At 48.5% G+C, this 23275-nt stretch overlaps 2 protein-coding genes across 2 annotated transcripts; both read right to left on the bottom strand.

Annotated features, from left to right (window-relative positions):
• Positions 1 to 407: 407 nt before the first annotated feature.
• F5B22DRAFT_271959 (protein-tyrosine phosphatase-like protein) lies at positions 408 to 2391 on the bottom strand. The gene is made up of 2 exons (XM_047970212.1): positions 2133 to 2391; positions 408 to 2064 (listed from the first exon to the last, which is right to left on the bottom strand). Exons 1-2 carry the CDS (start codon positions 2180 to 2182, stop codon positions 1002 to 1004), a joined length of 1113 nt encoding a protein of 370 aa, XP_047829383.1. The 5' UTR covers positions 2183 to 2391; the 3' UTR covers positions 408 to 1001.
• A 1701-nt stretch (positions 2392 to 4092) lies between these two features.
• F5B22DRAFT_637265 (uncharacterized protein) lies at positions 4093 to 6001 on the bottom strand (the record flags this gene model as incomplete). Its single annotated transcript, XM_047977416.1, has 3 exons — positions 4093 to 4546; positions 4610 to 5668; positions 5748 to 6001. The coding sequence occupies 3 exons, from the start codon at positions 5999 to 6001 to the stop codon at positions 4093 to 4095; spliced, it is 1767 nt and encodes a 588-aa protein (XP_047829382.1).
• Between the last annotated feature and the right edge of the window lie 17274 nt (positions 6002 to 23275).

Raw genomic sequence — 23275 nt, 5'->3', positions numbered from 1 at the left:
ATGCCTACGGGGAGACTGGGGACAGGCAGGTATTCATCCTGAGGAATTGACAGGCCTCTTGTCATTGCCTGAACGATCTCTAGTTGGTATACATAGTATGTATGACGGTAGCATCAAATGATGACGGGACCAGAGCCCTACAGGGTGGAGACCAAACTGCGTTGAATTGTAGGAGGTATGGGTAACTTAGGAACAAGATTACGCTTTCCGCTTCTCGTTTCCACATCGATCTGTTTGGTGTGTACTAGTACAAGCTGACCGAAAGGTCCAGAGTTGGCTGACAATCGTGCCTATAAGCCGTAGGATGACAGTATCAAGGATTGATCTCCAGGGTCGTTTAACGGTTCTCGGCCGATAGATTCCGTCAATATGCTAAAGTGTTATGTGTTCCCATTACCAGCGACAGAAAACAAAATGAGCTAGATCGACACAAACCATGATTTGATATCACGCCTAGGGAAATGCGCTCATGACGGTTTCCCACAGGGCGGCGCATCCTCGACTTTTTCTTCCCCCCCTCTTACCCCGTCGCTCATTTGTGTAAGTTGTTATACTGGGTAGGAACCGTTATGCATCGTCAGCCTGCGGGAGGTGAATAGATATCCCTGACCAAAACAGGCAATCAGCTCCTCCGCGGCAACTATGTACAGTACATTGCGTATTATCCTCGTCGATTATAGGTGAGCGGGCGGGCGGGCGGCCAAGGGGTTTAGTCCTAATAGGACCGATCCATTGCCTTGTCGGGAATGAACGTACTTTCTACTATCGTAGCACTTGCTTAGCCGGGGGGAATAAGCGTATTGCTAAACTGTTGCTGAATAATGCACGCAGTGACTGTCTCTTGCAATCCGCGAAATTATTGCCGACTTTTAGAAAATCCAACGATCGTCTGGTGGGTTGTATTGGTACATTGCTGTTGGTGGCGAGCGGTACCGGACAACCGGAGGCAACTTCCAGTATTGTCGGAGGGATAATTGTCCACTCAAGGGATTAGCTAGCTCCTATAAGCTGCCACTTCTTCCTGGAGGCATTCGGATTGCCGAAGAGCCAACCGGTCGTGAATTCACCTCGTCCACGCGACTTCGGTTTAAAGAGAATGCGGGCACCACCCACTGCTTACATGTGCACTGCAGCCCTTGCCATGCGAAGCGGCCGACTGTGGCACCGCATTTAGAGTTTGGACAGACCAGCCGACCATCGAGTGCACCGTCTTCAAGCAGGGGTCGCATCCAGGACAAGGTATCGATGAAGATGTGAGCGCAATTGGAACTGGCAGATTGTCCGGTCGGTGAGTGGGAAACGAGGAAATTGGGAGTGGCAAGAGTCCGTCTGCACTTCTTGCAGCGGACTTCCTTCGCTTCTTCACTCCGTGCTACTGTAGCATTTTCCTGTCCCTTCTCTTCCCCGCGTACCTCGTCTTCGAATCGGATCTGGTCGGCGTCTGGTGCCATCCTCATATCCCGAGCCTCCTGGAGCATCCCGTCGTAGAGCCACTTCTGGTATATAGGATGACGTTCGACGGCACCGTCGTCGCCGGCCGGACAGCCCATCTCCCACCAAAGCTCCAGTTGGCGCATGAAGCCGGGATTTGGCTCCGCCCCGGGCCGGCCCTGACGAACGCAGTTCAATGCGCCCTCAACGGCTTCTTTGGCCGTATCGCGGCGTCGCTGGGCCGACGCAGCAGATTCTACAAACTGCTTACCGCCGAAGCGATGCGGATACTTGTACAAGAGATAGGCAACTACGCAGCTCACCGAGCGGGATTTGCCCATCGCACAGTGAACGTAGACGCCAGGCTTAGGTAAAGAAGCCGAGGCCGGCGTTGACGCAGCTTCGTCTCCTGCCGTCTCGGATTGTAGTCCACTGTCAATGAAGCGCACGGCTGCAGGGAAGTGGACAAGAAGATCAGATGATTCATCATCGTCTATGTCGATGCTCTTGTGTGTGAAGCGCTTGGCCTCCTCGCCCCATTTTTCAAAGGAGAACTTTATCACCGAGAGAATGTGGGTTATGTTGTTCTCCAACAGTTGGTTCCTGTAGGACTCTATGTTCAGGACCCAGATGCTGCCGACGGCGTTAGCGACTCTTGTAAGCCAGGCAGGATGAGACGAACAAGAAAGACTGGTAGTTACCCTCCAACGAACAGACTGTCGTCTCCAGGTATTCTCGAGAGACCGGCCATACTTGGTCCTGTCCTGCGCAACAGATGACGACACCCCGTGGCTTGGGGGTTGGAATCAATCACTGGCGATCGGGGTCTCAGGGATGAGATATGGCTTGCGTCCTTAAGGATGAGGTGCAGCGGTATTGAGTGCCGGTAGGCTATAGGAGGACAAAAGTATACATCCAAAGTAATGTAACTTGGTTAGGTAGGTACTTTTTATTATCTGCAGAGCTCGGCAAGTTGCCCCTCTTTGTCTCCCTGTCAGTGGTCTTCCTTACCTGCGGTATCCATCCACCCATTCATTCATCCTGATCCATCCCTCCATCCATCATCAAAAATTTGAGAATGGCGGGGGAACAGGGCTGAGTCACGTGAGTGGATACACTGACTTGTTGCCCCTCCTCCTCTTCCTGTCTTCGAGTACCTAGGTACCTATTATGTACCTGCAATGCCTGTGGCACTTCCAGGGTTGTAGGGTTGATTTGAATACATTTGCCGGTATGTCTCTCGGCTCCACGATTGGACCTACATATCAATATTTGAAAGGTACATGTACGTGCCTCAATATTGTGCCTCATTATTGCGTAGACGTACATTGTGTACCATATAGACACCTGTGCCCCAGCGTACCAACTGTCGTCTGTTTCGGCATTGCCTTCCACTTGCGGCTAGTTACAAGCGAAATTGTGCCGTTATACTCCGTCTCGAGTACTCAAATAGGTACTCCAGTACTTCAATGTGGTAAGCTTGTACGTATTGTACAATAGGTACAAATGACTTCCTACCTGCACTCTTCTTTTGCTGATTGAGTAGGTACTGTAGATGCGTCTAGTTCTCTCGCTGGGTAAAGTAGGTGGGTACAACAATGTCGCGCCTCTGGGAGCAGACAGAAAAAAAAACGTGCCTCTCTGTTCAAATGCATGAGTTTATATTGACGTGAGCTATATGGCAGCGAGCGTATCAAACTTTGATGAATATACATGCGTGGATGCGGCGGTTTTTTTTCCATTTTCCCCAAGTTTTCCTCACCCTTCTTTCAGCCATGTAGCATGGAGACCATCTCCCTCAATCCCTGTCACCCCGAATTCCATCTTCAGCGCCTACGCTGCAGTAGCATATGTACGTGCTGCATGTGCCGTAGTACTCTGGAATCCGTGATATTTTCGTTACTTCCCTTCACCGCCTCTGTGGGTATTCTTGGAATCAATCAGTTCGGTTTGCTATGCGCCGGGACGATGTCGTCCTACAATGGAAAGCCACTCGTCATGAACAAATGAGAAACACATATCATCGTTAGAGTCTGGTGCTTGGCCAGACCAAGGCAACTGATTGTTGCTGTCATAGCTCACTGCTAGTCTTGAGGCAAGTAAGGCTGAAAAAGAAATGAGAAAGCTGTAGCCACCCCGTGAGACCCCAGTGCATCGTGTCAGCGAGTCAGCTTATTCACTATGTCTCCGGCGGGTGCGCGATCCGAGTGCCCATCATTGCTATTATCTGGTTCCCTCTCTGGGGCCATTTGCAAATATCCCGCGGTCAAGCGGGATAATAGGGCGTTCGAACGTAGTAGCATCAATGACGGCCTCTTAGACTTAAAGCCTCTTATAGTGGTAATCTAGCCAAGCCGTACGAGCAAGACTGCCGTCACCCAACAGCGCCGCTCGTAAAAGGACCACTGACAAGAACCGTTGCAAAGGGTGGATCCCAATGCGCAGCTAGTATCTCTTGCCAACAGTGGTCAGCACATTGTGCCTAAAGTGCAAAAAGTACTTGTGGACAATGCGGTAGACGACGTGCCTCATCGACTGAGATTCGAGTAAACCTACTTGAAACAGGACAAGGCCGTAGCCGCCCACTGGTGCCGCTGAATTGCGTCATGATTGCAAAGCAGTTGTCTATCCAACGGCACGACTCTTCCACCAGCCTGCTGCTCACCGAGAAGGCTGTGGTGGCTCTTCGTCCAACATGCAGGCATTCTCTAGCATGTTAGTCCACTTTCCACTTGTGCCGGCATGGCTATGTTTAAGATGCTGCCGGAAGTGATCCGCGCGATAGAACTTCTTGCTCGAGTTGCACTCCCGAAACTTATGAGCTTCCTGTAAATGCTTCAATCGCATGTCCCAATCACGCTCAGTTGCGTGCCGCGCACGTGCAGCTCCCCCACTACGCATAAATTCTTCACCGCAATAGCCGCACGTATCGGCCTCGCCGGGCCTGTTTTGACTCTCGTGGAAAGCTCTATCAAAGCCTGACATGAGAAGTGCCGAACAGGACCAGCTATGGCGCCTGACATGTAAACTGTTTTGGTGACGTTCAGCCTCGTTCTTGTTTTTAAAACGATTGCCACAGAACGAGCACTCATATTGCTTCTCAGCTTCATGCGCACTAAATGGTTGAATTGTTAATCACAAAACCACGCGAAGGGTTATTATGGTAGAGCACACATACCTTAATTCCTCTGGTGTCTCGAATTTTTTAGGTTTCTTAGGGCAACATTCACACATGAGAAAGCCGCCTTGCAGTTTCGAAATGGTGGCTTTCGGTACTTCTACAACTTTTCGTGGTGACGCAAGTTGCTTGTTTTCGTTGCTAGCATTCCGCTGATGGGGGGCTCGACCAAAGGGTGCGCAAGAGGGCCCGAGTGATACTGGCGTATTATAAGGTGAATTGCCCATCATGTCGACGGGAGATAGGCCTCCAGACGATAGTCCGCTAGGAGATCTGCCCCCAAATGAGGTCAAACTTGAAATGCTTGTATTTAGAGACGCCGTTGAAACATAGGATGCACTACGCCCCGCGGTTGACACTGAGGACATAGAGCTTGGTGGTACTAAGCTCAGTCGTGGGGCTGGTGAGCCCCTGCCAACGCCGTCGCGGCGCCTTGTAGGGTCGCTAGAATTCAATGGTCCTTGTGGTGGACTATCTCCACTCGGCGGCGAGGATGCGCGTCTTTTCTGCCCAACAGACCGGTAATCTGACCGCCCGTGGGCTTCATCAATACGTAATCTCCTAATACCAGACGTTTCTTCCATTGGAAAATCTACGTCCTCCATATTGTCGTAACCACTATGTGTTGACATAGTGGCGTCGTCACTGTTATTCCGCCTAGCTCTATAGCGTGGTGAACGGTCCATATCTGTCAATTCGACTGGTGAGCGATACTCGGGACCGGCGACAGAATAATACGGCGCAGCACGTGGTGATGTTGTCGTGGCTACTGACTGTGTAGGTGACTCTGTGAAGCGACTAGAGGAATCCGTTGGATGGTTATTATTCAGTCGAAGAGGTAAAGATAACTGAGGGATGCTGTTATGACGTGAGGGATCAGGTCTACTTTGGTCCAAAGACATGGCAAGTCCAGATCGGCGAGGTGGTGAGCGGTTGTCGAAGACTCGACGCGAATCTAACTTCTTAAGCAGATGGCTGTCATAATCGCTCGCTGCAGACTTGTTGAACTGGGGGATGTTGTGGGACATGAAAAGCTTCTTCGGGAATGAATCCTGGGTGCTAAAGTGCTGCGGGTTAGCCGACAGGGCGAACTATGCTTGGGAAGTGCAAACCAAGGCTGTTGGTCTAATTGACGTACCCAATTGACGAAAATGTCGAGTTCATGCTATGGTAGCCCTCATCCCTTTGGTGTGGTCGAACCTCCTTTTTCCTAAACCGTAAATGGTCGCTATCACTGTCGCGTCTCGAGTCCCAGCTAGCGGTTGAGTCAATAGAAGGAATACGATCGTGGCTCGGTGGTCCAGGAGGCGCAAAGCCGGGTATAAATCTAGGAGGTGGCAATGGAGGGGGTGCATCGTCCTCCACATTGCGGTGACTGTTTGGTATCGACATGGGGACTGAAGAAGGTGAGAAGTTGGATGCCTGCGATTGCGTATGACCGAAGCGGCCGGGTTTATCAAATCGACTGGATTCTTGTATGTAAATAGCTGGCGGAGGCCCTCCCGGCTCCCGGGGAGAAAATCGTGAAGGGATCTCCATGATGTCTTGCTGTGATTAAAATAACTGGCTGCTACGAAATTGTATGAAATCGTACGACTCGGTGAGCGCGAGTCACTAGAGCACCTCTTACAGTGAACCGCGGCAGGTCGAAAACGGACCAAGAGTAACACCACGGAGGACGAGGTCAGCAGCCAGAGAAGGTAGCGGCTTGCGCAAGAGACTGCGGGTCATGGAAGAACGAGCTCGATGTCAGGAAACTTGAGGTTACAGCGCCAGGTTACTACCAGCCAAACTATTCCGAGGTCGGAAAGGAAAGGTGAATTGTATAGTGGCAGTGGCAAAAGGACGTCGGTGTGGCCGCTTCTGACAATTGAAGGTTAGTAGTAGTAGAGACTCGTAGTGGAAGTCGTTTCGCTATTGTCGAGCCGGAGTGACGGCAAACGTCATGATCAGGGAGTACCAATGCGAACGACTCGCCAAATTGTGGCTGTATCTAGACTGGAACTGGCTCGGGGTAACTCAAGCTGGTAGGCTGGTACACAAGAGGTATCATGGAACTTCCGGAGCACAAGGCGGCGGAGATGGCGGGTATGCTAGGCGAATGCTGTGGCAATTTGACCCTTTTGAGACCCCAGACAACACCAATCACACACGTAGCAGCACAGACAATGCTCAATGGCAGAGCCGGAGAGGGTGGCCTATGGTATAGGAAAAAGGAAAGTCAACGACGCCTCGAAGCAGCAACACCGACAACATGGGACGAATTTGTGTAAGAGTCTCTGATTATAGCAATGACCTCGAGGATAGGAACTATACTGGCGGCGAAGGCGAGCAGGCGATCTCGATGTGAAGTTCCTTTACGTCAAGCCCAGCAGCGTCGGCTTCGTGGACCATAGGCGGAATGTCGAAGATAGCCTCCTCTCGTGTGTAGTATGGGAAGAGTTGGAGGGGTGAGGGCGAGAGGTAGAGGAGGTTTATTAGGTCGTAGGTAGGTTGGGTCGGTAGAGGTAAATAAGGGTAGGAGGTACATAGAGTAAGTAGGTCCAGGTAGGTAGGTAGGCAGGTAGGTAGGCTAGAAGAATAGAATAGCGGGTAGGTCTACCTGCCTTGGGTATTCTACCAACCCAAGCACCTACCCTACCTGGGTACTATGTACGTATTACCCGATGATGCAGGCGGAAAGCAGGTATAGGTACCTTTGCATTTGTATACCTACTTACCTACCTACCTATCCAACGTACGTGTAGCGTACCGTACTATGTCAGAGGCAAGACAAGAGGCGGATGTACCGTAGGGTACATGTGTAGGGTACGACGGCAGGGTACAGCGGCTGGCTGCTACGCTACGTCTCTGCCCTATGGGAATGTAATGATGGGTGAGCGTGGTCCCTTCTTCAGCCCTTTAAGGAAGCGGCAGGGATACGCAGATTGGCTGGTGGCGCCCTGTTAGCGTCCACCCTCCCTACAGGGGCCGCTGGGTCGCGGGTTGTGGATTGTTCGCAGGGGTCCCCTAGGTACCGTTGTAGCGTTTACATGGGCATACATGGGCAGACAGGGTACCGAGGTATCGCAACATGGGCCTGTTAGCTGCAAGCTGCAGCCGCTGCAGGAGGTACCTCTACAACTTGTCCAGGGCAGGGCCAATTCGACAACGACAGGGAATAAACTGTCAGGCCCTACGGAGTGCATGTAGGTATTCATAGTGTAGTGTATACTCTCTGCAATGTCGACAAAGATCCATTCCAAAGCGGAGAGGGGGTAGGTCTAGTCTGGTGCCCTGCCGAGTTGCTCTTCCCTGCCCTACTGTACTAACATAGCAAGTACCTACGTACTTTCATAGCACTCTAGGTACGGAGTACTGAGGTAATCTGGTTATTACCCTTGGCCTTGTCGCGCTGTCATAACTATGTGTAGGTATTGTATACCTGTTGTACACCGACTTAGGTAGGTACAAACCTCCCATCTCCCATCTCCCACCTTCCACATCCCACATCAACTGCTCGTTATGGTAGGTACGTGTACTTATCCTCAGCCGACGACGAGGCATCGCACCTGGCAACATTTTGGCGTTCCGCCTGCGTGCATGTACGTGAGAATATGCTCAGTTATAACTTCTTTTGCGAAAAATACAGCAAGCGGCACATGTAATACGGTAAGTAGGCACAGCTTGCAGACCTATCGAGTTCATACATATGTACCTCCAAATGTATGTACTTACAATGGCACCTATATTATTCCTAAGAAATGCCTACGTTCAGGTCAATGCTCTGCTCTCAAGATGATGGTCTCCCATTTCATGGGATGCGGGGTTAGTGTGCTGAAGATCGCATTTGCGAACACCTCAACATCTTCACACCGTAGCCAAAAAAAAATGGCCTCGATGTCATGTTCAAGGCGACTTACAATTACTCGCCGAATTCCCTATACTTTGTGATATTATTGGCCCTAAGCTGCTCCGGACACCCGTTCACATTTCACCAATCTCTTCTCAGATTGCGTCTCTCGGGTTGCGGCGGACCAGTGCCAGTTCGTGTATGTTCCGGTCACATTTCAATGTTACGTAGATCGTTAAAAGAAGAAAACATGAAGCCAAGGCATGCAACGCACGGAGGTTAGACGAAAGCTGAACCTTCCTACTCTTTGTGAGGTAGAAGAATGCAGGTTGGTTTGCGGCGTCACTTACACGCGGAGTCGCCTGTCACCTAAGCCACGATGGATCGCGCTCTCATGTACTAAGCAAGTATCCGGTGGAATCAACGCAATAATACTTTATATCGTCAAAATGAACTGTCAAGCCCTATATCTGTTTCGCTAAACCCCGAGACGTCCGGCAGTCCCTAGTGAAAGTACTTAGTGTAGTAACGAGACTCTTTTGTTGCACTAACCCTCGAAGCCAACCTTGCCAAGGTCGCCAGCAACAGAGTCGCACAACAAGTTTTCTTAGCAAGGGCTTCTTAATTCCTTGGCCGAGTTGAGAACAGAGTTCTCTGACAGGGCGTAGTAAGTAGTAAGCCTTGACAAGGAAAGCTGGGCTTCCATTCCTGCCTTCCAATGCGAACTTCGGTCTTGACGCATCTCCACAGACAACAGGCTCTAATGATTCTATATATACCAAGTATGGGAATTGAGCACATCAATGCTACAGTAGTTAGTTACGAAGTAGTTCTGGTAATGCGGTAGAACACATTCATCTGCCTTCTGCCCCGCCAACTTTCATCCTACACTAAGAAAGTGTCAGAGAAGTCTTAGTCAGCCTTCTAGCTCCCATGACCATCACCAGGGTCATGCATGTGTGCACACGTACATACACTTACACGTTATACTGGCAGAGCTTATTATCCCTAAAGGGCAAACCGGAAGATGGGAAAGGTTATTGCATGCCAGCGATGTTACCTACCCAGGGACCTCCATATCACACGATGCATGCAATATCCGGGCTCATCGGGCTTCTTTCTGCACTTACACAATCTTGGAGCCCTATGGGCGATAGGAGCCGACCTGCGGGTTATGGGTTATGACTAGCGTAGTGTGGCCTACAATATTCCATCCTAGACCGAGTGGGCATAGTTAGTCCACACTGCTGTACTAGGAGCGCAAGGCGTTCATAACAGCAAGTAAGCGAGTAGACTTGGCAGATATCAGGTGTTTATCGTGCCATCCAACAATTGCCTGGTAGCAAAGCGGTCTACTACGTACAGTCCCAATGGTAGAGAGTGTCCGGCATGGCGGCCATGGATACACAGCGCTCGATATGTGGGGGAAGTGGTTTGAGAGGGCCGAGTAACAAGGCGAGGCGATTACGTAGGTTGTATGGAGGTTAACCAACCCAAGGTCAGCGCTTTCTGAGAAGAATAGCCAAAGCCTCACAAAAGTGATCTCCGGTTGAGCTAGGCTTGGTGGGGGCTCCGTAAGCTGTCTTCTGCTCGGTCCCGGAGAGCGGTACGCGAGGTACTCCAGGGAAATTACATAACAGGAGCTGGATTCAATCATCAAGGAATTGGCAAGGTTAGGAGGGTAAATAGTTCCAACAGCTAGGTAAACCAAGTAAGTCGATGAGGGCCAAACTCTCCGTGCATCAGTAGTGAGTGAGTGCATCGGGACGAGGGCAAGAGGGAGCCGGCAGATCAACTACTGTAGCCGTAGCGAAAGCCAAGCGCTGGTTAGAAGCCGAAACCAAGGCCTACTCGTGTTAGGTCCCACGTGAGGGCATTTGGAGTGGGATTCATTCATGTCTGCCATGCAAGGGAATGGATGTTGCAGCGATGCGCACCGATCATAGATGGATAATCCCCTCTTTTCCGGTGCAGCGCCGTCAACGCCGACTCCCAACATTCACACTACTTACACATCCTGGCACCGTTAATCTGTACGGATTGGGAAGGAAGACTCTGAAATGCATGATTGCCTATCGTGGGATTTGTAATTGTGTGCGAATTTTTACTCGCTGTGGTTACTGCGGATGTTGGGGGATGGGATGCTGCTCGACTTGCCAGCGCGGTTTCTTCCCTTTGCCTTTCCCTGCCTTTCCCTTCCTACTTTACCCCAAATCACATGACGTGACTCACATCAAACACAGCGCGCAGTCATCCAAGTGGTCAAGTGGAATATCGGTAGGTGAGTAAGCCTCCTTGTATACTGAAGCTAGGCTTGGAGTGGTGGCAGTCGTGTACTACCTACTGTGTATGTATCGTGCAGTTACACAAGCATGACGACTTGGGTGGCTCGAAAGAGTAAGAAAAAGAAATGTTCGCAAAAGCGCCCCAGCCCTTTTTCAGCCCTATAGGGTTGTGGGACAAGCTAGCCGTTTTGCTTACGCGATTGGCTCCTGACCCTTGAATTCGACAAAACAAGTTAGAGCCATGATTGACATGCCAAGAGGGGAAGCCAAGAATGTGAAGAGAGGCGGTGGGAGGTACCACCGGACCACGAGGCCCATACCTATAGAGGCTAGTGTCGGCCTCCTTTTATTGTACCACTGTACTCCGTAATCCCACCTATTTAGCCTGCCTATCTGTAGTAGGTATACCTAGCTCACCTTACTGTACTAATATCTAGTATGATTTGTTACCTCGGCATCAACTATCGCCGAGCAAGTGGGCGATGTACACCTTCCCACGGAGATGAAATGAGGTAAAGCATGGTACTTACCAGGTTCTTATATCGTCGTCTACCGAATAGTTGAGTAGGGAGAAAGTAGGGCAGAGTAGGGCCTCAGGGAATACAATGCTGCTGGAGGTCCTACAGGGCAAATTGATGTAAGTATACTATAGTTGTTATATAGGTACCTACCTAGGTAGATACATGTACGGAGGAGGTGATAAAATACGTAATCACGGAACGATGAGTAACATATTACAATAGTTAGACATTGCCTATCATGTCTGTTTCTAGCCCATTATGACAATTATTTCCATGTCTTAGATAATTATCATGACTTTGTAAATACCGCTTAAAAACATTTACTTGCCGAATACCTAATCCATGATGTCTTACATGTTAAGTTTAAGTTAGGAGGTTGGTGCAGATCAACCTGACCCGCTGGGTATCCATTAGTGATTGCCCGTGACCGAATGCTGTTTGTTATCAGTGTTCTACAACGATGATGCCGTCGAGAATCCCCATGCTCTCACACAACTACTACGTTACTTACTCGCACCTGTACATCCGTGACGATAAACCGTGTGTAATATAGCGTAACACCGCTCCATCCCAGCCTGGCCATACAGTAGACGACATCCTCAAGTTGCGTTACACATAAGCGATAGGCATAAAGTCATTGCCATCTTCAATCTCTACAGCAAATATACACTCCTGGAGATGTCTTCGACGGGTTAGCCCATCTCACCTTCATACATTTCGCTCGATTAGCACATACACTGCGCTAGGCGACGAGAGTCTCGTAGTGTCGTTTCGGGGCCAACTCTGATCATGATGTTGCATTGAAGCTATCTAAGCCTTACGCTAGTCCCAACTCCTCTCAATCCCCGAGTCACCGAGCTCGCCCTCCGGGACTCTAACTCCTTACTCCCCTACCCCCCTGTAAGACTCTTCTTGGCAAGTATTCGCGCTAGGCGTGGCCTTGGGGGCCCGCTTTGGGAGTTTTTCCGGGCAGGTATTTGAACGTGAATGAAGGTATCGTGGGCCTCGCGCTAAGCTAGCCTGCCAAGAGGAACCTGACATGGATAAGTTTTACTAGCCTACAACTATGTAATGCGATGTTTAGGAAGACTCAACTAGACTAAGCTCTTACATACAAAGACCCACTTACATAATCCTATACTAAGTAAAGATAGTGATATAAGCTCACCCGTGCTCTTACGAATATCCACGGTATCATTGATGATGACGACGACGAGAGAGCCAGCGTCCATGTTGTAAGTATTACGAAGTTGTCGTTGAATAGCCATCGGTTCACAACTGGTAGTTGGCCACCGGTTATCAAGACTTATGCCACCGAAGTGTCGTGGGATATTGGCCACTTGCTTCGTAAGTAGAAGTAGGTGAGTCCGAAACGCACCCTGAGACACTGAGACAACGATGCCTGCGTAGGGCCGAATCACTTTTCCAGGTGGGCACGAATTCACCCAGCTTCGAACTGATAGGAGCTACGCACATGTACACTACCTAGTTATAGGTATAGCAGACGAGGTGATATCGAGTGCTTTCGAGTGTGGTATAGTGCCGCCCCACGTGCGGCGGTGCAAGGCCTGCGCTATGATGCCCGGCATCTTAGCGAAAATTTGTGAGCGATGATGCAGCCATGTCTGAAATTACCAGTTGTCGTTCGGCGGCCGCTCCCGCAGAAACTCCACGACGCAGGACGCACGGTACTAGTCATTTCCTTGGAATGATATTCTGCCTACATACAGTACCGTATGTGTGTAGAATGCAGATACGGAGGCCTGCAGCATGATCGGGCCGTGTGTGAAGTTGACCATCTACACTACCTACGCTGCAGCGACAGCCCCTGGCATGCCTACTTACATATGTAGTATGCCACCACGGGATATCGTGAACAGCCATGGATAAACGTACCCTCCCTCTACATTTCACATTTTTTTCACAGCCTTCACCAACGTCTACCTTGCTAAATCAACACATCTACTACCACGCCTCTGCATACAGAGTGTTGCACTGTACCAGCAACTGTGCCAAGTGGGAATGGATATACCGGGCGCCTATTGGATCTACACCAACCACGTACCGGCATGGCCCTACAGATCCTTGATTTCGGCAGTCTTTCTTAGCTGGGCATGGCATATTCCGTCCGCCTGCACTTCGATCGTAGCATACTGATTGGACCTCGCCCTGGTCAATCAGGATAGAGCGTTCACTGTCGTCTTCTTGCAGCATGAACAAATCTAGCGCTGCAGTTTCGTCAAGCAAGGTCACTGCTTGTCGTTAGGGCTACCGACGACATAGTGTACGGTACTCTTGCAAGGAAGCCCAGCCCTAGACTCACATTGGCATCGGCGACCTGAGATGCCCCGAACTGGCATGTCCTTGTTTGCCTTACATAGTATAGCCAGTCTCGCCAGTCAGAGAGTAAGTGAAGTAACCCGCCCAGTCCAGCAACCTTGAACTGGGCAGTCCAATTTCACCCACTACCTGATTTCACCGCAGCCAGATAGCAGCGCGTGACGTGGATCAAACGAGGTTGCAATACGAGCCTCAGAGGTGGTCTACCTACTTCACCGGTCGCGCGCTGATGCAAAACTGACAGTATTGCTGCGTCTGTCCAAGCATACGCTTTCCCGTGCCCTGCATACAAAACTTACGATGTGACTGATCTGTGTGGTGTTGTCTTGTCGCCTCCCCGTCGTTTACTAAATTTAGGCTAACGCGGAATTACTGCAGCCGCCTCAGCTAGTGTTACAGCCTATGAGCTCTCGTAGGGCTCGCCTAGGCAGTCAGTCTTTAAGAACGACTACGGTACCAGAGGCGTTGGACGTGACACAGTTGCCTTAATTGTGAGGCACCATAGTTGGCCAGCCCGGGAGTATCACGTCGTCATGGCGTGCTAGCTTCCTCCACGAACAGCGCTCTACATTGCTCGACCGTAGCATCTTCGGAGCTCGCTGGATCTATTTGCGACGGCTTCATACTGTACGTTTGCCAGTCACCTAAGTAAGTATGACCACTATACAATTTGACGCTCCGGGCTTTAGGCTTGGGGTCTCGGGGCGCTTGACCGCAGCTTTACTGTATACTTTTGACCTACGTGGGAATGTTGCAAACCTGCTGTCAATGACGAAGCCATCGGTTCTAGTAAAGGAACCCCCGGAGAAAAATGAAGCAAGTCAGCCAAGGCCTGCTTGTTTGGCTGTCCACCTATAGTGCAACAATGGCCAGGCGCTCGGTTGTCCGTCAGGTACGCCATGGCCGCCGGGCTAGAACAAGACCAGGTAGTTGTAGCTTGCAAGTAATGAGTTGTGCTGAGCTCTTGGCGCGCAACAATATAAACAACCCCTAGCAAATCTGCACCATCACCCTACAAGGCTGAACGCTTGTCGGATCAAGGCATTACGCATATTACCCGTCTGCGCGTCTGCGCGTCCAGCCAACCCGCACTCTAGGAATCCCGGACACGGAGGCTGCTTAGCCGTGAACCTGTTTACATGTACTTCCTCCCTCCCCCAGAGCGATCCGCATCGCCACCGCATGTCATGGCTGTGCAGATATACGCGTCGAGGCAGCTGACAAAAAAGTAGGCACAGCCCCTAAACTCTACTTTTCCAACTAGCTATATAATTCTTAAATAAAATGTTAAAAATATAAATCTTTTACTAAAACACTTAGCAGAGGCCAGTTTACTAATGAAGTAATTATTATAATATTTTCTGTTTTATTAGATTGCTTAGGTAACTTCGAACGTCGTAAAGCTAAGGTTGTCATTAGGGTAAGCTGGGTGGGTGTGCCTACTTTTTTGTCACTCGCCTCGCGCGTCTCGGTAGCACCTACAAAGCAATATTGGGACCTAATCCAGCACGTTACACCGCCGTGGGCGTCTTTGTCGGGAAATTACTTGGTATTGGTCGACCATAACTACAAATGTCTCCGGGTTGAGGCGATAAATAGCCCCTTTCCTGCTTTTCGTGCTCGCTCAGAACGTCCGGCGTCACCAGGATTTGATAAGCGGACCCAATTCCGCATTGCACATATACAGCACTTTTCTTTCGACGCTGACCCATCACCCTAACACGAAGGCTTGGCTGGCCACCACAATATCCATGGCCAACAGCATCTACCCTATCTACATACTGGTAGCGCAACTAGTTAGTATTACTTTACAGGCACCCTCCTTGATGTTGCCACGCGTCTGGTAGAGTTAGCTTACATTGCAGTAGCTGCGCCTTAGGTAGAGTACCACCTATGGTTAACGCATGAACGGTAACCTATGGAATGGGTGTAGATTTTTGACGCAGGTGCTTGGCAAAAGAGCTATCATCTTACTCACCATGACGATAATGTTAAGAATGACAAATTATGTTTGTCTCTAGAGATGCAATGGTTAGTTGATTCTAGCGTTTGAGCTTTCAGCCGCCCAAGAGAACAGCTGAAGAAACCTTAGTATCAGTGAGCCTGGAGATAGATATCTCCGCATATATCGCTTGGCGATCGCCTAGTCTTCAACTTGTAATTAGCTAACAAACGCTTACGTTACGTGCTGCATCTTTGTCAGCCTTTACATAGTCTCGTGACATCAAAGGCTGAACCTCCGTCGATATATCGTGACTAGCCAGGTCGTTTTGTCTAGCCATCTTCACACGAGTCCACAGAACGCTGTGCGTCTCGCCGCCAGCAATCCCACCCTACCACCAGAGCATTAGCCACTTAATACCTACACCCAGATTTGCTTGATCCACATGGACCGATCGCTCGGCCACTCGCAACTCTTGGCGTCCAAATTTGCGGATTGCGGGGGAGTGCAGCTTTTTCGACCTCCAACCACGGCTTAGGGGCCTTCTGACTGGTCTTTTCTTCGACTGTAGCGTCCCATCTGTCCAGCAGAATAGTCGCTAATCAAGGAAGTGTCGGCACCAATTATAGGCCTTTACACCATCTTCATCGAAAATAAGCGCGAGCATGGGATCAATACATTGCCAATGACGAGCGCGTTGGTCGCTGATGGTATTACAGACCCTCCACATCGATTAGAATGGATCTACCACAGTATCAGACAATTAGTCGAAAAATTCTTGCTACACATCATCACCTTGCCACCGAGTTTACTGCAGCTCATGGTTCTGCTCATGAGTAGACAACCCTTTTCCCTTTATGACTGCAGACAGTGGGCCCTCACACAATATTTCCTCATCCAGCCTCGAGGCCGATGCAGAACCCAGTCCCTCATTTCCATTTCACAACAAGTCAACATGAACGAAAGCGTGTGGTAGTGCGTTCTGCTTAAAATCCGGGGTAATCACACATTCACCAAAGGACGTGTCGAGCCAAATGCGGAAGCTTTATATCGGACTTTCGCTTATGGCTTAGACCGGTCAAGCGCTCAGTGTGGAGTAGTGGGAGCAGCCATTGTGTCGGCGCAAAGCATTACAAAACCTCTGTTTCACGAAGTTGACAGGCATGAAGAAGCTTCGTTTAGTGAGGCGGCTGATCGAAACACCAAGACGTGGCCATTCATACTATTGTATCCTCTTTCCTTTTTGGCGGTCATCACGCATGTCGAGAAAAAAGGATAGGATATTCCCCATCGAATGGATATGCGGCAACGCCTAGATGCGGAAGGACCGGTGAATCTTATCCTTTTGCTACTGGCGCTATTCATCACCACGATCTTAGTCGGCCTTGGGATAACAGACCGCCGGCAATGTAGTAAACAGTATGACATGTGAGTGCCGGCTACCTACATGTGTGTACATAGTATGTTACAGGGCATGCCCTGTTACCTTGATCCACAGAATTCTACGCGCTAGACCCTATGGCGAGTCAATCAAGAGTCACGGCTTTGTTAGCTTGGGATGATAGCAGGGCTATGCCACGAGGCCAAGAACCTATGTCTGGGTGTTACTGATCTAGGGACTATTTGGAGCAAGCCACTAAATCTCACCGAAGAGAAGTCCAGGCTCATCGTGAGCCGCTATGCGGAAGGATATGGTCGCTACACATACTTCGTACCTCAGAGAGCGAAAGAGTATGGGAAACTCATGTCTCAACTAGCGCCCAAGCCTCTCGCTACCTGAAGTCATCGTCATTTACCCTTGTTTTGTCCTTCCTTCGCGTAACACGACACGATTAGTGCGAAAGGGTGTATTGTACCGATACATCGAAGCGGTCCCGTCCCAACACACGTAATTCTATCAGGTGTCTTTCTTCCACAATTGATGATTTGCTGCCAGAGCAGCTGATGCTCACCACCCCATCTCTCTAAGGGCATAACCCGCGAGCATAGTTCCGTTTCATGATTATGATCCGTGATGCTTTAGAGTCACGTCTCAATCGGAGCAATTACCACAACTTGCCATCAGGAGCGATACGCTCACGATCACAGGCCCGCATGCCAGTGGAGACAACGTAGCGCAGAGCATATTTAGCTACAGGTAGACAACTGAGAGGGTCATCGCCGGTCATCACTACCGGTACACCGACATATCGTCATGCCTAAAAGCTTACATTACAATATCATATTCGTAAGACGGGGCAACATTGATGCTATAGTTGGTCCCAAAGTATTCTCAAGCTGCATCCGCCAAAAAGAAAACTACTCAATTTTAATCAACACAGAACACACTTGTTGCACTTCAACAAGAAACAAAGCTTTCCCCACTAAACCCTCCCAAGAACGTGGAATTCGCGACCTACTCCGTATTCAGATATGAGGGGTCCGGCGAATCCGCACTTCATGTATAGTAGGCTTTACCGTAGAACCCAGATGACTGGCCAGAGAGAAAAATTGAAGACAGTAGGGGGGCAAGAGAGGAGGGAATTGTTGAGACGGCCCAACCAATAGGAGTTTTATTCTAACATAGGTTGAAAGGGGTTTTTTTTTTTTTTTTTTTTTTTTTTTTTTCCTAACTTGTCTCGACGGTGAGAATTTCGGAATGTCGTGCAACCAACCAACCAACAAACAGCAACGATCCATCCTTACCTCGCCACTCATCAGCAGCCAACAAGCTGCGCTATTGGACGTAAAGATATTTGCTATTAGATGCATCTCATCCGCTTTGTTTCGTCATCCATCTTGTAATAGTAGGCCTAGTATACGCCGCACAGCGGCGGGTATGTATGCGCATTCCGCTCAACTTCCCAACAACGAGCACGAGGTCGTTATATCCCGTGATCAAAGACCCATGCATGCATGTTGTTGGGAGCGGCTCTTGCCCACGGCATGTTATGCTGCTGTTGTTTTGTCTGCATCCGCATCCATCTCACCTCAGCCCTAAACAGACAAGGCCCGTCTGTTGGTTGGTCGGTTGCGTATGCGCTGCGTGGGCTGGGCCACTTGCTCGTCGTATATTGGACGGCTTTGAGGCGGCTTATTAATGCCCTTATCATTGTCGCGAGGTATTGCCTACATGCTCACATTTTGATATACCAGGAGAATAGTGGATGCCGGTAGTTAGGCACGCTGACCTACGTCGTTCTGCGCCGCACGTACTGGGGCTGAGGACCCGATGGAATTGGTATGCATTCTGTACCCCGACTTCGTTTCTGCTGCGCCGTATGCAAGATTTGTGACGCGACCGGGGAATATGTGGGATTAGATAGCCCTAGATGAAAATCCCTTGAATGGAAAATTTAAGCCGCAATTTATTGTTTGTTTTCGGAACCTTGTCGTCTGAGGCAGATAGCGTAGATATTGACCTATTCTAATTATACAATAAGGATTCCTCGTTAATGCAGAGTATCTTGGACGGTGGAAGGCTTGATTTCGAGATATCAGCCCGCCGTAGCTACAGATGAGACAGCTCAATGATGATAACTGAAGCTGGGGGGTTAGGCATGTGTCTCCCTACATAGATGTTCTTCCATCTGCTGCGTAGAGCTTGCTTTGAAAAATGTCTGAAAGTTGCTCACTTTCAATAGCACATCGATTACTTTCACATCCCTCTAACAGACACTTTGTGAAAACTGCAACCATGGAGTACTATATCGATACTTTTGTTGCACGAAAGTCTCTAAAGCCTTCGTGGCTAGGCTAACGCTATATACAGAGAGTCTCTTTTTCTACAGCCATATAATCGTGACATCGTCACATTACGGCTATAATCTGTTAAGAGCATCTGTATATACAAAGGTTTGTAACTTTCAAAGCAGAATAGTCTATAGCTATAACTGTCTTTGAAGGATTGTACCAAAAATGCCATTTAAATCATGAATGAGTCGTAAAGATGAGCTACTGGTCAACACTATCAGAAAAATGCGAAGTAATTTAGTCACTTGTATGATAGCTGAATCAAGATGCCGCGGGGCATAGTATCACAGCCTGTGAGTTCGAGATGTTCAATGGCCGATGATTGCCAGATCCTACATAGTAGTCTGCGTTGTGAATGTGCTAGTTCTGACAAGGCTTTTGTACATTTAAATTGATTAAGTTTATTAAGTAATGAACAGTAACCTTTTTTGTTTTAGCACTTGTGCCATATCATTTTAGATTTCTCCTTTTGCTTTCCTATGTACATGCCTGTGTATCTATTCTTGGATTGTAAGGATGATCCTCACCCAGGATGATAAGCATTAGCTTAGTACCTTCTATTCTCTAGTAACCCTAGCTATGAGATTATGCCCTTATTATCGACTAGTTACTCAGTGACTGTATAGTGATTACACCTTAGTTATGACACCTGTCGAACATCTAGGAATAGGTATCTTAAGACATGCATTCCTATATAGGTTTCTTTGTTTTTACCTTGTATCTACTATTGTATAATGATGGTATATCATATGCATTCGCAGATATTCAAGTGAAACCATGAACTGCAATGTGTGTCTCTTTACCGATGTCAACTGATTGCCCACGGCGATACGCGAGATAAACATGCCCGATGTGGCTGGCACATTTACTCTCATAGGAGAAACAGATTACAAGAGCGTACCTTCTTTAGTCGTTTCAGGAACGAAAAGGTCTAGATATTGCGCTTGGTGTCAGCATATCTTAATGAATTCATGTTTCTATACCTAGAAAAAATAATGACGCGTTGTTACAAGCTTCTTGTATTCATGATACCTACCTAAAGGTCTGATAGGCGGGTCACGATCTCCTTTAACCTCCAAAATGAACCAACATGTAGATTATTTTGACCACATCTAGATTTTATCACTTGTAGTGTCACGAGAGTTCTTGCTTACAGTACAATGTCCCCACGTCTCCCACGAACCCCCCCGACAAGCAAAAAGCCAAGGGGTACAGGGTTCTCAATCGCTGTTGCATGCAAGTAGACTAGAATCATGGGTTGATATTGAACTAATGTAGAAGCGGTAACCTACATACTTAGTAATGAACGCTTTGACCGGTTCCATTCTTGGAACGTCCCATGTTGGCAAGGGGTCGTAGCTCGGAAGACGTTTACCTGTGTGACCTTGGCTGCCAACTTTGAACTGGAACCATACGCATTTTAGTCAATATAATGCACAAGTTAATAAGTAGCAAAGATATAAGCGAGTTTCCTCGTGATGCTTTGCCGATAGCTCCTCATCAATGGACCCCAGGGATGTACATGAGACAGGGATTCCTCCGAGCCAATTTGGCAACACCCTCTGAGATTAGTGTACAGTTCAGAAGCAAGTGATTGCGGGACTAACAGGGTTCAGGGCCCCAACAGTTTAGAGGGTAAGGAGAATAGTGTAACCCAGATATAGTGATACCAAGGCGCTACACGCGTAAGGCTTTATCGATGTGGGTAGTACTCGAGTCTGGGATATCAGTCCTCCATCAGTAGTCAACTTGGACGGTTTTAACTTCGTCTCAACTACACATACAAAGTCGCATTGCAAAAGTATTGAGAGACTATTGGGCGCATTCTGATTGATCATCTGTGACCTCACGAGCAATGTAAATAGAAACAGGCGTGCCCTGAGTTAAGAGCCATGTGAGTTTAGACATTGCAATATCTGCTAACAGTAGACAACTGAGTTTGTATTTCATGTGTCATGTGCTTATATTACATATTATATACACAAGGTATTGTTAACTGCGTCTATCTCGAGCTTCTACATCGTGTGGTAGCCTCCATGGCAGCTAACACGGGAAGTATAGATACTCTAAGTCCACTGCAAGGCTTGTGTACGGCTCATCCAGAGTTGCCAAAGTCCAATTCAGGCTCCACGGTGTTAAGGGGAGGGTATAGCATTCCTGTGTTCAAAAGCGTATGAGTATTGTTATCTTCAATATCAAGTACAATGGTCAATCGCCTCTCCTTAGATAGAATGGTGTCATACACCACTCTGTTTGCTCAGCACCGAGCGCTGTGCCAACTATACTTGACGATACCTCACACTGGCCTCGTACACTTACCAAGGGGTTTTGAAACATCGAAGGGGTTTCCCTGTCGGCCATCTCTTCCATCATCAGATGTGGCGGTCTAACCCCAAAATTGAGCGCCAACAGTAGTCTATGATGCCTGTATTATGCATTATCGGCACAGCCGGGGTTTTCATTCTCGACTGCATTATCACTGGGGAGCGGGTGATCTACAAGGCTGCGAATGGCCTCGTTTACGAGTCTAGAGGAATCCTTTTATTGCAACTCTTTCGTAATCCTTATATTTAGGGTAGAACCTATTTCTGGAAGAGCTGCTACCTGGATATTTATGTGTGTTATGTTTGACGATTATTGGTGAGAAGCCTGCATAGAAGTTAATGAAAGTGAGACCAAAGAAGGCCTCTCTATATTATCAACATTGTCTCTTTGGCACCTTGTCAAATGTCCCCATACACACTGTAGTAGAATGTTCGGAGATCAAAGCGCGTTTACACTGAACTAGAAGTAAAGCGGAGTACACCAAATCAGGGGCAGACCGTTGTATACTCAATATTGGAGTATAAGTGTAACTATGCGCATGAGCCCATGAGCCTACAGTCACTTGTGATTCAACCCACTTCTTGAGTCGTTCAAATTTGTTAGATCAACTGCTGTGAGTGAGGTAAAGATGCCGAAAATCAAACAAAGCAATGCTAGTCAATACGATCGGGCTAGAGACTACCTATGGTATGCTTAATAATATAAGCAAACCCTAGAGCTCATGTAACTGAGATGTAGTAGTACACAATAAGGTGTGACATCCATGATCACAATAGTTGACTGTAGTTGATAAATGTGAGACTCGTATGCGGCTGGGTTCTTGTTCCTACCCCGTACATTCACCAATAGCGACAAGCTTCTTGGTGCGTGAACTAGGCTTGTGTAGACCCGCTCCCTTCTCGAAGAGGGGAATACTAGTTCATAGATAAATAGGCATAGGTTCGAATCCTGCGAGCGTTAGATCTCATTTTTGACGGCCGTCCACTTTTTTCTACACGTGTAGCAACACCTACCAGACCTGCCCAATGCTAGAAGTCTCGGCCCGTAATTAGTGTGCCGGGCAAGGGTAGATAATGCTAGTGTACACAGAATGATCAACTTGGTGGTTCGCTTTCTACTCAGGGTAAGGTTCATAAGCCCTTAACAAGAACCGATTCTTGATCGCGTTAACCTGCATGCGCTCTCAAAAACGAGGCTCTGAAGCTTCGTTTGGCGGATGATTCGGATCACAAGGGTATAATTAGTCGTTCGGCACGACGCTAACAAGGATGTAACTACTATGAACTTGTCGTAAGTGAAGCAAACTGTGTTTGAACCTTGCAGTTATAAGAACCATCATACCAGATGCATTAAGAGGAGAGGAAGATAATGCCACAAGCCAAGCTGAGTTAAAAGTAGATGAGTCTTGCTATCTGGAATTGTGTGCGCTTAAGACAGGCATCATTCGGATTATGACTAAGACTCTCGCCACGGCAAGCTCCCATGACAGTGATCATCCAAGCGCGCGTAAAGATCTAATGACATACTGGATGTGATGGTTCATACGATATTTGAGGACATAACAGTTATAATAAGGTATATATGTAATCATAAGTATCAAATGATTCCGTAAATCATGCTCGATGAAGCCGAGAGAGCCACGAGCTGGCAAGACTAAACCGAAACTGGTTGTTCTTTCCCCTGTCGCAT

The sequence above is a fragment of the Xylaria bambusicola genome, assembly GCF_022495145.1.
Source record: "Xylaria bambusicola strain CBS 139988 unplaced genomic scaffold F5B22scaffold_30, whole genome shotgun sequence".
NCBI lineage: Eukaryota > Fungi > Ascomycota > Sordariomycetes > Xylariales > Xylariaceae > Xylaria > Xylaria bambusicola.
Note: the sequence above shows the minus strand (reverse complement) of the source record. Positions and strands in the feature narration are given on the sequence as shown.

Bases quoted from the DNA above. Each gene is read 5' to 3' on its own strand.
- F5B22DRAFT_271959 (XM_047970212.1), bottom strand. From the start codon at position 2,182: ATGGCCGGTCTCTCGAGAATACCTGGAGACGACAGTCTGTTCGTTGGA. The intron at 2,065-2,132 runs GTAACTACCAGT...CGCCGTCGGCAG, and splicing joins GACAGTCTGTTCGTTGGAGG to CATCTGGGTCCTGAACATAG.